The following is a 15,545-nucleotide window of genomic DNA, read 5'->3' as shown; positions in this document are numbered from 1 at the left end:
ACTAAAAAATATATAAAAATCACAATGACTCAATCAATAGTACTGCAAAATTTCAGCCCAATCCGCCAATGTTTACAATTTCGACCACTAGAGGTGTTTTGAGCAACAACCGTTAATGTTTCTGACGTCATAGGGCTGTTAACAAGCCCCTAACTGCCATGGCGCAAAAACGTCCACCAAGCAACCCACCAACGAGCAACATACAACTGGTTGTCCTTGTAACACTATTGCGCCAAAGAAATCTTTCATTTGTGGTGCCCAGTAACATACAAATACGGTTTACACTTTAGGGGCTTGTGGGGTAAATGTTAGGACTACAGGGTTGAACACAACAATCGACACCTATAAATGGCATACTCTACAAGAAATCCAAATTTCAGCCAATTCTGACACTGTTTAAAAACTCACCCAATTTAGGGGGCTAGCGGGGTAAATACTGGGGTTATCAACAAAAACAAAGTGGGATGCACATCTACATAACTATATCTACCATCTGTGTGAATTTCAGCCAAATCCATCAAACATTTGATGGAAAAACGAGTCGGACAAACTTCGGGGAAAAAATACCCATTTTAGGGGGCTAGCGGGGTAAATACTGGGGTTATCAACAAAAACAAAGTGGGATGCACATCTGCATAACTATATCTACCATCTGTGTAAATTTCAGCCAAATCCATCAAACATTTGATGGAAAAACGAGTCGGACAAACTTCGGGGAAAAAATACCCATTGTAGGGGGCTAGCGGGGTAAATACTGGGGTTATCAACAAAAACAAAGTGGGATGCACATCTGCATAACTATATCTACCATCTGTGTAAATTTCAGCCAAATCCATTAACAATTTGATGGAAAAATGAGTCGGACAAACTTTGGGAAGAAAAAAAAAGAAAGAAAAAAAACAAACAAACAAACAATTTGAGTAAAATCAATATGTGTCCCCTTCAGGGAAGGGGACCCATAAATACTAATTTGCTTTCTGGTCAGACTCATTATTCAGCACTCAATATTTAATGTTGAAGTCTTGGCGTCATAAAGATATAAAATAAGGCTTTTTAGGCCCCCTACTATGAAGAGAATTGAACCTAAAGCAAGTTAAACACAAATTTCACACCTTTTTAAAAATTTCCTGCTGTTACTTTTCCTAGAACGAATTTTTTCAGCAGCAGAATTTCCGATGCCAACACTTGAGTCAGAAATTTCACTTTGAGATTGAACAACTTGATCTTTATGCATGACCAATGCCAATGCTGGATATTTCATACTGGCCTCTCTGTAAATAAAACAAAAAAATCATGATAAATACTTAGCTGTAATCAAGTGATTTATTTAAGCAGGGGTGCCCAACATATCGATAGCAATCGACTCTTCTCGGGCTGATATCAAGTCTATTGTGAGGGATGCAGAAAAAACTAGAAAAGTGGCTTTTTCATATACTTCCATTTTATATATTCTATATCGTATTTACCAGTTTACTAAACACATCATTTGATCTACATGTATGATTGTTTTTGCAAGCAAAAACGAATGGGTCCCCACACGTGTGTTTATGCGGGTTTACGGTTAACAAATGTTGCTGTTATTTTTAGATTCTCAAGGACAAATTTTTCACTAAGCATTAACTCAACTTAAAAGTTTTTGTCCGTATAAGTTTTTTTGTCCGTAAAAGTTTTTCTTTTTGCATCATTATTGTCATATAATTACAAAAAAACAGTAAAAAAGAATTGGAAAAATACTTTCAATTCAATCTCTTGCTTTGACCTTGATATTGTCGTTTAAGGTCAGTTTTTAAACACAAATTTTCCTTGAAAGCCTTAACTGTTGTATTAGACACTATAAATTGAAAAGTCATTTGCTACACAGGTATAGATAACAACTTGTTTTTCACTTAACTTCGTGTCGCAAAAACGACCGTTTAATGACCTTTTGACATCGTTTTTAACAGCATGCAGCCCTTAGTGTTCAACAATACTGTTTTGCCTAATTTATACATGGCATAAGTATTGATTCTTGAATTGATTTGTCAAAAATAAAAAAGCTACGTTATGAAGAAAAATTCTTAACTGAGTTGTAATGCCTACAACTTGACCTTTAGTGACCCATGGTTATGCGGCGGCCAAGCTGACAACGAGAATTTAAAGACCATTTATCGCGGCTTTCGAAATATTTATGTTTATTTTCTCACCTTTATGTTGATCAACACTGTTTTGCCTGACACAAATGAAACCGAAGCACGCTTATTGAGTTGAAATTACGTCTTAGGTGTAAAACCTTCGCCAAAACTGAAAATGCACGCGATAACTTAATAAATCGACACAGCATAGCTGCACAAAAAAAACAGCTGAGTTCTAATTATCGAAACGACTGTCTCGTAAAACGTCTGTCCGGATGTCAAGCTAAACACTCCCGCTCTGCCGCCTTAATCGTAAACCAGTGAATTACTCCCTTGGCACTTAGATCGTACTGATAGTGTACACATATTATGGGCTGTAAAGGTAACTGGCAAAATTTTAAATACTAAACGAATACCCTGCTTAAACAATTGGTAAAATTTTCAAAAATTTCGGCTTGTATTTCTGGCCTAAAACTAAAACCGAATATTTCGGGGTTTAAAGAGTGAAAAATGGGTAAATCCAATAAGTTTCAAAAATTTCGTTTCAAAATTCAAAATTCTTTGGCATACCTTACATTGAACCAACCAACAAAGCATGAAACTCCCTGATTATGTACTTTAGTCAGTACAGCTGTTTTTAGAAAAAATCGTTTTGGGGGCCTGTGGGTGAACCACTAGGTCATTTAGGGTCAAATTTCAGGAGGATTAAATTTGGATCAATAACTATTATCTGTCCAAATTTGAATACATTTGAAGCAATCTTTCTTGACCAAACGCGTTTAACAAACCAGGGTAAGACAGAAACAAATATTGTGTGGTTTAGGGGTGAAAATGGGTAAATCATTTTTTAAGGTACAAAATTCTTTAAAATACCTTACATTGTACCATACAACAAAGCATGAAACTCCTAGCTCATGCACTTTAGTCATAACAACCGTTTTTAAAAAAATACGTTTTGGGGGCCTATGGGTGAAGCGTTGGGTTATTCGGGGTCAAACTTCAGGAGGATCAAATTTGGATCAATAACTAACATCTGTCCAAATTTGAATAAACCTGAGGCACTCTTTCTTGACCAAACGCACTTAACAAACCAGCTTTAGACAGAAAAAAGAAAAAAAATACGGACAAAAACAATATGTGTCCCCTTCAGGGAAGGGGACCCATAACAAAACATATCAAAAATGCCCGCTTGTACAAGGGACCTAAAAATTATATCTTTAAATAAAATTATTGTTACCTTGATGACAGGAATAGGTCTTGTGAGGCACTGCACTCCGCACTATATCCATTGTTACTTTTGAAGGAATGACCAGCACTTGGGCAGCTGTCACCATGAGCTTTTGGATCACAGTCCAGAGAAATGGGTTGAACTATATTGCTATGATTGATTTGATGAGTACAACTATGTTTTCCTAGCTTAGTCACTGAAGAATTAGCAAGATTCTGGCTTCTGTCCTTTATTAATTGAAGTTGCTGCTTGTTTTGAAAGAAGACATTATCTTTTGCTGCAACATCATTTGGACTCAATGAACAATTTTGATCATCACACAAGTCATTGTTTCTGATAACCATATTGGTTTCTTCAGGTACAAATCTATCTTCTTTAATTCGACTCTGCAAATAAAACATAAAATTTAAGATTTTGTCGATGACATTTAACATCCAACAAAATACCTTTTGGTCAGACAGCACATGCAGTTCAGGTTTGTTTTCCCCATTGTCCTTGTGATCCGAAGGCATATTATCATCCTCATTGTTGGTAGGGTGTACAGGTTTAGGGAAATAAACAGGATTTTCATTTACTACAGGTTCTCCAGTGATAACTGGAAGCTGATTATCCTACAAACATACAAAATAGAAAGAACATTTCAAGTGACATGTGTGGTCATGCATGTGGCAAATGCCATTCTTGATTACTTCCATAGCCCCTATAAAAACAGAGCAGGGGTGTCAAACATGCAGGCCATGGGCTACATGTGGTCTCCAACAATTTTTGTGCCGTCCGCAAAGTAAGTTTTAGAAGTAATGTGTTTTACGGTGGTTTATTTTTTTAGAAGTAATGTGTAAGACGGTGGTTTATTTATATAATAATAGTATCGGTACTGGTTTTGAGTGTAGCCTAGGCAATTAAGCACTACTTGATCCATACATTAGGCGAACCGGCTTATAAGGCGCACGATCAATTTATGAGGAAAAAAAAGGATTTAAATTGCGCCTTATGGTCGTAAAATACGGTACTCTACATCAGCGCTTCCCAACCGGTGGGCCGCAGCCCACTGGTGGTCCGCGACGTTCTTTTTCGTGGGCCGCGAAGCTTGTCAAACTTCAAAAAGTTACACAGTTCGTGGGAACGTACTTTCAAGTTTTACTATATTTCTCTAAAATATAATACTAGAATAGTGGTTTTCCTATATATTGCCGGGTTATATATACTACATCATATTTAATGATGTATCACATATTCCATTTACTATATTCATAATGGATATATATTTGTCACCTACATTTCATTGGGTCCCTATCTTTTTCCTGGCACTTTATAACCTAATTGTTTCTGCAAGCATAATCTAATGGGTCCCCACACATATGCATATGCGATTTGGTAACAGTAGAAATAGGGCACAATCACTGTTAGATATTTACCAATTTACTATACACATCATTTGATCTACACATATGATTGTTTTTGCAAGCAAAAACGAATGGGTCCCCACACGCGTTTGTGCGGATTTATGGTAAACAAACATCCTGGTTATTTTTAGATTCCTAAGGACAAGCTTAACCAACTTTAGCCTTAACCCAAAAAGTTTTGCCCGTATTGTTTTTGCATCATTATTGTCATATAATTACAAAAAACAGTCAATAGGAACAGGAAAAATACTTTTAATTGATTCTCATGCTTTGACCTTGATATTGTCGTTCAAGGTCAGTTTTTAAACACAATTATCCAAAACTTAAAATGTGCTTGACAACTTAATAAAACGACATAGCATAGCTGCGCAAAAACAGCTGATTTCTAATCACCAACACGACTGTTTTATAAAACGTTGGTCCGGACGTCAAGCTGAGCACTTCCGCTGCATTCACCCGCCTTAATCGTAAACAAGTGAATTACTCCCTTGAGAGTTGAGACTTCTATCTGACTGAGAAAATGGTCACGTAATGACTGCGTTCATGCGTGAAGCAGAGGCATTTTTTTTCTATGCGCCACTATGGTCAATCACTCCCATTGCGTCAGCTGTGCACTGAGCGACAGGCAAATACGGTCATGACATCATACGCATCGCCTGTCCCTGCCGTGACCCCGCAGCTTTAACGTTTACAGCGCAATATCACTAACACCGTATCATCTTAATTCCAACCAATGAGAAAATGGTCAAGTGACGACTGCGTTCATGCGTGAAGAGGCATTTTTTCCATGTGCCACTATCGTTAATCACTCCCATTGCGTCAGCTGTGCACTGAGCGAGCACAAATATGACAGAAGACAGCATGTAAAAACATATTTTTACTATTACTGAGCCGATTGCACTGCATTTTTACCAGCCAACAAGGAGCACCCTATCCACAGCTGTTAAAAATTTCAGCAGGTTAAGTCTTGTATTTCTGGCCTCAATAACATGTGAGCAAACAAACAAATATTTGGGGGTAAAGGGGTGAAAATGGATATATACAACTTCAAGTTACAAAATAGTTTTAGTTTAAAATACGCTGCAATGTACCAATCAAAAAGTATGAAACTCCAGAAACATCTGCTTTAGCAAGTATAGCCGTTTTAAAAATTTCACGTTTTGGGGGGCTGTGGGTGAACCGAGGGGTCAAACGGGGTAAAAATTCACATGAACCATCTTTTGACCAATATCTATAATAAGTGTAAATTTGAAAAAGTTTGAATCATTCTTTCTTGATCAAAACATGGGAACAAACCGCGTTAAAAATTTTACGTTTTGGGGGGCTGTGGGTGAACCGAGGGATCAAAATGCACATGGACCATCTTTAGACCAATATCTGTAATGTGTGTAAATTTGAAAAAGTTTGAACCATTCTTTCTTGACCAAAACGTGGGAACAAATGCGCGTTAGAAAGAAAAAAAGAAAAAAAAAATCGACAAAAACAATGTGTCCCCTTCAGGGAAGGGGACCCATAATTAGTTGCTATGAAAGCCGCATAAAATTTCACGTTAAACAAAGCTTTATCACACAAACAAACTGCAATTGTTACATCATAACAGTACTTAAACTGCAATTGTCGCATTACAACACTACTTAATCGAAGACACGAAACAGTCTTAACACTGATACACTAAATGCTGCATTGTGTGTGAACTTGTCTCCCAATTAAACTCCGACTTGATCTCATCATATCAAATCAGCAAGCTCAGGCTTCAGAAGTATTGCTTGTGCGGTTATTATTTTTCTTTCTTAATGTTTGTTCTTTTTCATTGTGGTTTTGTTGCAATATTAAACGGTGGTCCGCCAAAAAAATTTTTTTTTGGAAGTGGGCAGTGAGCTGGAAAAGGTTGGGAAGCACTGCTCTACATGCTATCCAAATTTTCCGACACCATTTAAAAACTCACCCATTTTAGGGGGTTAGCGGGGTAAATACTGGGGTTATCAGGACGAAGTGGGATGCACATCTACATAACTATATGTACCATCTGTGTAAACTTCATCCAAATCCATCAAACATTAGATGGAAAAACGACTTGGACAAACTTTGGGAAGAAAAAAACAGAAAAAAACAATTCGAGTAAAATCGATGTGTCCCCTTCAGGAAAGGGGACCCATAATAATAAATTAAAAGAGTGTTTCTAAGAAGACAGGTGTCATCAAATATAGATAAGGTAACATCTTAAAAATACTTTGTTTACATAATGCTAAAAAATATAGACAAAATATTAATAGCCCTTTCGAAAGAGTATTCAAAAAATAGGTCCAGCATATCACAAGGAAACTAAAAAGCTTTTACCATATAGTTGCAATTTATAACTAGAAAGTGGCTTTCTAATATACTTCCATAATATATATTCTATATCATGACATAGAATCATCATATTTACCAATTAACTATACACATAATTTGATCCCCACACACAATTGTTTTTGCAAGCAAAAACAAATGGGTCCCCACACGCGTGTTTGTGGGGATTTACGGTAAATAAATGTTCCCGGTTATGTTTAGATTCTAAAAAAATCTGTACTTTTTGCCATAGCATATAAACTACTCAAGCAATCTTGTGTAGAAGATGTCTAAATCGACTATACCGTATTCCATCGCAGGTTATAAACGACAAACTCTTTTTTCGCATCAGATTGAAAACAAAGTGCGAAACAAAAAAAGGTTGTCCGCAATTTCACGGTTTCGTTTCCGTCAGCGTAATCACTATCTCCATTGTAAACATGGCATGAAACAAAACGAGGCTATCGCTGTGTGTATACACATGTGCATATGCGATTTGGTAACAGTAAAAATAGGGCACTATCATTGTTAAACTGGAATAGTGGTTTTCCTATATATTCCATCATACAGAAACTGTGCCATATCATAACATCTTAATTCCAACCAGTGAGAAAATGGTCAAGTGACGACTGAGTTCATGCGGGAAGCAGAGGCATTTTTTTTCCATGCGCCACTATCGTCAATCACTCCCATTGCGTCAGCTGTGCACTGAGCGAGCACAAATTTGACAAAAGACAGCATGTAAAAACATATTCGGGGCTGTAAGAGTAATTACTAAGCCGATTGCACTGAAATTTTTAACAGCCAACAAGGAGCACCCGATCCGCAGCTGTTTAAAATTTCAGCAGGTTAAGTCTTGTATTTCTGACCTCATTAACATGTGAGCAAACAAACAAATATGGGTAAAGGGTTGAAAATGGATATATATAACTTTAAGTTACAAAATACTTTAAAATACGCTGCGATGTACCAATAAAAAAAGTATGAAACTCCAGAATCATCTGCTTTAGCAAGTATAGCCATTTTAAAAATTTCACGTTTTGGGGGGCTGTGGGTGAACCGAGGGATCAAACGGGGGTCAAAATTCACATGTACCATCATTAGACCTGTATCTATAATGTGTGAAAATTTGAAAAAGTTTGAACCATTCTTTCTTGATCAAAATGTGGGAACAAATCTACGTTAGACAGAAAAAAGACAAAAAATAGACAAAAACAATATACTTCCCTGAAGGGGATCAATAAAAATTTACGTTTTAGAAAGCTGTGGGTGAACCGCTGGGTCATTTGGGGTCAAACTTAAGGAGGATTAAATTTGGATCAATTGCTAACATCTATGTAAATTTGAATAAATTTAAGCACTCTTTATTGACCAAACCAGTGTTTGAAAAATTACGTTTTTGGGGCCTGTGGGTGAACTGCTGGGTCATACGGGGTCAAACTTCAGGAGGATCAAATTCTGAATAATAACTAGCATCTATCCAAATTTAAATAAATTTGAAGCACTCTTTCTTGACCAAACAAGTGTTACAAACCAGCGTTTAAAAATTTTATGTGTTTGGGGTCTGTGGGTAAACCGGACAGAAAAAAAATATAAAAAAATACGGACAAAAACAATATGTGTCCCCTTCAGGGAAGGGGACCCATAACAAGATTAGAAAGACATAGACTCTTGGCCGTCCCATCAAAAAACCATCCCAAAAAAGCTTGGTGACCCCTGATGTATTAAAATATTGTTTTTTAATGTTAATGGCATCAATGAGCATTTGACTTTTTAATAATGCAGTTTTGTTGTTGTCATGTTACAATGTAACAAATCTTTCTATAGGGCGGCCATCAACTTACTTGAAAGTTTGTGTCTGGCCCTTAAAGTTGTTTGAGTTTGACAACCATGGAATAAAGTGTCTAGCAATAGCACAACAAATAAAAACTAGAAGGGTGGCTTAGCACATATTGCCATTGCACATACACTGTGACCTATTTCTTAACATATATTTACATCCGACACTTATTTTATATTGGGTCCCATATCATCCAATGTCTTTTATTACCTTAGTTGTTTCTGCAAGCAAAGTTGTAAATAAAACATTTCAAGAGATAACTATGAGAAAGTTTGGCATTGTATCGTCAAACACGGTGATCGGTCCTGTGCATACATAAATATGCTATATGGAGTACAAACTATTTAAATTCATTCCAATCATACATTCATTAAGGTTTTCCTATTTTATGACTATCTGAGAAAAAAGGGTTAAATAGTGAGAAAATAGGCCAAAACACAACAATCAGCTCCTATTAATGGTGAATTGCACTTGACTGTAGGGGTCTAGTGGAGTAAATGATAGGTACTACAGAGTTTAACAGAACAACCAACACCTACAAATGGTACACTCTACAAACTGTCCAAATTTAATTTAATTCATACATTGTTTAAAAAATTGAACCATTTTGGGGGGCTAGTGGGGTAAATGTTAGGGCAACAGGGTTAACACAACATTCTACACCTATAAATGGCACACTGTACAAGCTATGTAAATTTCATTCAATTCTGACATTGTTTACAAAATGGACCCATTTTGGGGGGCTAGTGGGGTAAATGTTGGGGCAACAGGGTTAAACATAACAAACAACAACCATAAATAGCACACTCTATAAGCTGTCCAAATTTCATCAAATTCGGACAATGTTTTAAAAATTCACCCTTTTTAGGGGGCTAGAGGGGTAAATATTGGGGTTACAGGGTTAAACACAACAATTGAAACCTATGAATGACAAATTCTGCAAGCTTTTTAAATTTCACTAAATTCCGACACCGTTTAAAAAACTCACCCATTTTAGGGGGTCAGTGGGATAACTGATGGGGTTTAACACCCAAAAGTATAAAATATGAAACCACAATGACCCAATTAACAGTCATGTAAAATTTCATCCAAATCGAACAATGTTTAAAATTCTGACCACAAGAGGTGTTATTAGCAACATTCCTCAACGCTTCTGATGTCATAAGGCTGTTAACAAGGAAGGGGACCCATAAATAGTCACAAGGTCAATCAGCACCGTACCAACACCGTATGAACACCTGGGTTCTGTACTTTAGCAAAGATAGACTTTTAACATTTTCATGTCAAAGAAATTTAATTTAGGATCAGTAAACATTATGTGAGTAAAATCTGTGTTGACTAAAATCAGAAAAAAGTTCAGGCGAAAACAATATGCAAATCTTGGGGGTGTAGACACGAATGCCCACTTTTTCTAATTCACAACAACATTTAGTACAGTGGTTCTCAACCGTTTTGACTTTGCAACCCTTTTCGATATTGTGATCTAATTGCGCTCCCCTTTGAGTTTTGGATATTTTTGTTCTTTTTTCACTAACAATCAAACAAAACATGGTGAATAAAATAGCAACCGTGTTTAATGTCATTGAAAAAAGCAGAAGAGTTTTTTTAAAATCGGATTTGTCAATCCTGATGTGCGAGAATTCAAAAGTTGTCGTGGACCCCCTGAAAACGGTTTGCGGGCACCCATTTGAGAACCACTGATTTACTATTTTTTATAGATCAACATGCCACATTGTGTCAGAAAGTATTACATTGGGAAAATCACAACTTACTGCAGAAGGATCACAAGTATGTGGGATTGGTAACTTTCGGCGATGGTTTTGTGTAATGGTTGAGTTAACAACTAAATTTTGCATGGGATAAAGTTCATCTAAAATTCTTGGGGTTGGCCTCATTTTATCCACATCATAAACCATGTTGTCAGCTTCCACCAGCTCATTGTCAGTATTTGCCTCCAATATACCAGATACATAGTCCATGCTGGGAAATAAAGCTTTTTCAATAAAAATGTTGCATATTTTTAGTGAATGTATGAGTGTTGACATAAATCAAGCACACAAGCCTACCAACAACCACCCTACACATAAAATGTACAAATGCACCTACTGTGCATACAAGCTTTTATAACCTTAAAGCTAAAAGCAAAAAAGTAAAACAAAACTGATAATGTACCACTATTTCAGAGGTTGGCAAGGTTTTGAATGCTGCATGTCAATTTACTTACTATGTCCAAAATGATTATGGGTTAATGTGCCACTATATTTTTGTGTAACATTAGTGTGTACCAGCAGATATAAATAGTGCTCGTAAATTGTCAGGTTTCCCATAAAAAATGCTATAAAAACAATGTACTAATCAATAAACCACACAACTTCTAGGTTGTGTTCTTAATTACATTCATTTTTAACATTTTTTCGGACTGTGCAGGTGACTCCTGATGATTAACCGTGGTGAAAAATTTTCAAGGATTGATAATAATGAATCACGCTTGAGAATTGTTATTAAAAAAATAATAATGCTCTCTTTGTTGACCAGACATGTGTCTAAAAAAACATATTCGCTTCTGGGTGAGGGCACACAAAATTTGTAACAACTTAACAACTTCAATCTTTCAAGTTTTACTACCCATTTACACCTGCACTGGTACCAAAGTTGTAACTGTATCACATCTTTTGAACCTAAGTTTTTACACAAATTAATTTTTTTCACACCCTGCTGGGCCAGCAGTTTGATAGTCTCCACGAGGAGGTGTTGAAGTTGTTGTTGTTGTGAGTGAACCTTCTCCACATCCTTTCTCCCAATCATATGGGTCAGAGTCTTGAATGTTTTTTCTTGCAATTGCATTGTCAAACAGATTTCTCAAATACTATAAAAAACACAGCACCGATCATAAAAACTTTATGCAAACTATCTGACATCAAAGTATCATGTAGTCTATGCAAACTAGTATGTAAAAACCATAAAATACAAACTTGATAATCTGGTTTCTCATGATACTGCAACTTTGAAATGTGGTTGTAAAACTCAAATACTTCATGCGGCATGTGCTTTAACAAACTTTTTTCATCATACTTTTCTTTTAATATTCCCACCTTCAAAACATTGTCAATTAAATTTTGTTTGAACTCTTAAAAACAAAATATTTTTACTTGTTCCTTGTCTTTAATTTTTCTCCACGGTAGTTGGCCATTCACAAACTCAACAAGCATGTACAGTAATGACCACAAATCATCATGACAACCCATTTCACGATTTCGGTGAGCTGTAATTGAGGCATAACGAACAGTTCCACGAAAACCAGCAACCTGTCTGGCCTAAAATAAAGTTTATATTTTCTAATGTGTTTCTAATGTTAGTAGAAATACATCACTTCAATTTTACAAAAACCAGAAAGGTGGCTTTCCTATATATCGCCAATTCATATGTTCTATTTCTTTTAACAATTTTCTCTATACACCATCTGACCTCTGACTTAGTTGTTCTTGCCTTGCTAAAACGAATGGGCCCCACAGACTTGTGTAAGTAACAGTGTTAAAAGTAACATGTTTCTTAGTTTGGAAAAAATGAGATTGTTAATTCAGTCACGAAACCCTGGTAGTATTAAAAAGGTAGCAAATTGGCACAGTTGCAATATGTGCATGTAGTCCTGCAGAAACCTCTTGCAGTTTAGTGATAATGCAGACAATAACCATTTGACCTTGACAGGGTTTTTAATATCTATATGGTAAAACATTTGTGTTTGCATTAGGGTGTTGTTACAAATAACGCAGAGCTGACCCCATACATGCAGATGTGTAAATAATGCATTTCAAGACACAACCATGAGAAAGTTTGGTGTTGTATAGTGAAACACAATTACCGTGCACAAATAAACATGCTATATAGAGTACAAATTTCTTTCAATTTTACATTTTTGAAGGTTTTCCTGTTTGTGTTGTATCTGAAAAACGGGGTAAATAGTGAGAAAACAGGCCAAAACACAACAATCTACTTCTATTAATGGCAAATTGTACAAGCTGTCCAAAATTTCATTCAATTTACACATTTTTTTAATAATTTACTGTTTTAGGGGGCTAGTAGGGTAAATGTTGGAACTACAGGGTTGAACACAACAATCAACACATATAAATGGTACACTCAACAAGCTGTCCAAATTTTATTCAATTCAGACACTGTTTAAACTAGAAAGGTGGCTTTCTGATATACTTCCATTTTACATATTCTGTATGACATTTACCAATTTACTATACACATCATTTGATCTACATATATGATTGTTTTTGCAAACAAAATTAATGGGTCCCCACATGCATGTTTGTGCGGATTTACGGAAAACAAATGTTGCAGTTATTTTTAGATTCTTAAGGACAAATTATTAGAAAGCATTAACCCAACTTAAGTTTTGTCTGTATTCTTTTTGCATCATTATTGTCCTATAATTGTTTTTCAGTAGCCTATTGCGGTGTAGTCGCCGAACGGCCGTTAGAAGATCTTTTGACACGGTTTTTAATAGCACACAGTCCTTAGTGATTAACAATTATGTTTCTCCCAATTTATATTTAACTTATGTATTGTTTCTGGAGTATATGTGTAAAAATTAAAGAGGCTATGTTGTGACAAAAAAATCATTCTCAACTGTGTTCTGCATTTCCTACAAGTTGACCTTCAGTCGTCATTAGCCAACTTGTCAATGCCTGTTTAATGACTTTTTATTGCATCTTGGAAAACATGTACTTTTTTACCTTCGTGTTAATCAACAATGTTTGCCTGAAATGTACAAAACCGAAATATCGTTTTAATCACTTCTAAGATACAAAACTTTCGCTAAAGCTGAAAATACGGGTGCTAACTTAATAAACCCACATAACATTACTGCGCTGATCCAATCAGCAAAAAGACCCACTATGCATTAAATTGCCGCAGTTGTAAACCAGTGAATTACTCCCTTGGGCTTTCTAGTGTACACATACTATGGGCTGTAATGGCAACCATTTGACCATTGAGCCAAAATGTTGAACACTAAATGAGTAACCCACTGCAAACATTTTTTTTTCTTTAAATTTTACCTTCTAGCACATATATCGGGCTTGCATTTCTGACCTAGAGGAATGGAAAAACTAAAACCGATTATTTTGGGGTTAAAGGGGGCAAAATGGGTGAATCCAATAAAGAATTTTGGATTTAAAAGAAAAAAATTAGAATATCTTACATTGCAACAACCAACAAAGCATGAAACTCCTAGATCAGGGCTACTCAAATGGCGGACTGCGGTCCACATCCGGACCTTCGAGGCGTTGGATGTGAACCTTAGCGGTCTTTTTATTACGGCTACATACACTGTCAATTATGTGGTAATTACTTAATCATTGAAATGTAGCAGCAGTTTTTAAACTGGGGACCGCATTGTGATTTTTATAGGGATTATATGACAGTCTTAAGTGATCTTATGTCCAAAATCTTAAGTGAGGTCAGATAGTGCAACTGTAATGTGAAAAGGGTCCATTATTTCACAAATAACAAAATGGCCATTGTTTGTGCATAATTTTATCTGTGACGTAATAAACTTACCTTCAAATCATTGCCAAAGTGATTCTACAAAACTAGATAAAATGTGTTTTGTATGTTGTGCCAATATAGTTTCGCAAAGAGTAAATTAACGTTTAGTGCCTGATACAAGCTTTTGTTTTGCTGACATACATTCGGCTTGAACACATGTGCTTATGTTGGACCGCGATTAGTTACAACCAAAATTGGCTATGATATTTTGCATTACTGACAGATGTGTCCAGGCCTCGTTGATTTTTACCTTTTGTATCTGGACCTATGACAAAACTAATTGAGTAGCCCTGTCCTAGATCAGTACTTAGGTTTTGAGGGTGAACCGCAGAGTCATTCAGGGTCAAACTTTAGGAGGATCAAATTTGGATTTGAATATTTGAATAAATGAATGGAATAAATGAAAAATTTAAATGAAAACTAGGGGGGTAAATATTGAAACTACAGGGGTTGAACACAACAATCGACAACTGTAAATAGCACACTCTATATGAAGTCCAAATTTCATCTATTTCGGACATTGTTTTTAGGGGTCCAGCGGGGTATAAATACTGGGGTTATAAAGACAAATAAAGTGGGATGCACATTTATATGACAATATCTACCATCTGTGTCAGTTTCATCCAAATCCATCAAACACTAGAAGGTTGGCTTTGCACATATTACCCTATACACTATCACCTATTTTAAAACAATAATATATTTCCTACACTTATTTTTTATTGCGTCTCATATCATCAACGGTCTTTTATAACCCTAGTTGTTTCGCAGGAGGAAACGCATGAGTCCCCACACATGTAAAGTTGTAAATAATCCATTTCAAGAGATAACTATGAGAAAGTTTGGCATTGTAACGTCAAACACAGTGATCGGTACTGTGAATAAATGTGCTATATGGAGTTGAAACTATTTCAATTTATTCATGTATTTAAAAGGTTTCTCTATTTTATGGTCTGTCTAGGGAAAAAGGGTAAAAAGGTAAGAAAATAGGCTAAAACAATCAGCTCCTATTAATAGCAAATTGCACATCATTGTAGAGGGGTAAATATTGGGGCTACAGGGTTAAACACAACAATTGA

The 15,545-nt window shown here is 35.9% G+C and overlaps 1 protein-coding gene across 3 annotated transcripts in view; it reads right to left on the bottom strand.

Moving 5' to 3' along the window:
* LOC145214232 (tau-tubulin kinase 1-like) overlaps positions 1 to 15,545 on the bottom strand; it is a 28,241-nt gene that overhangs the window by 7,501 nt on the left and 5,195 nt on the right. For all 3 annotated transcript variants that reach the window (XM_080082724.1, XM_080082725.1, XM_080082726.1), the window contains exons 7-13: positions 12,060 to 12,224; positions 11,883 to 12,002; positions 11,622 to 11,776; positions 10,683 to 10,890; positions 3,786 to 3,950; positions 3,349 to 3,725; positions 1,113 to 1,271 (exon numbers count right to left, since the gene is read on the bottom strand). In XM_080082724.1, coding sequence (XP_079938850.1) covers positions 1,113 to 1,271; positions 3,349 to 3,725; positions 3,786 to 3,950; positions 10,683 to 10,890; positions 11,622 to 11,776; positions 11,883 to 12,002; positions 12,060 to 12,224 — 1,349 coding nt within the window. The remainder of the gene's footprint in view (positions 1 to 1,112; positions 1,272 to 3,348; positions 3,726 to 3,785; positions 3,951 to 10,682; positions 10,891 to 11,621; positions 11,777 to 11,882; positions 12,003 to 12,059; positions 12,225 to 15,545) is intronic.

The sequence above is a fragment of the Phallusia mammillata genome, chromosome 2, assembly GCF_965637545.1.
Source record: "Phallusia mammillata chromosome 2, kaPhaMamm4.hap1.1, whole genome shotgun sequence".
NCBI lineage: Eukaryota > Metazoa > Chordata > Ascidiacea > Phlebobranchia > Ascidiidae > Phallusia > Phallusia mammillata.
The sequence above is the reverse complement of the archived record's forward strand: the minus strand, read 5'-3'. Positions and strand labels throughout refer to the sequence as shown.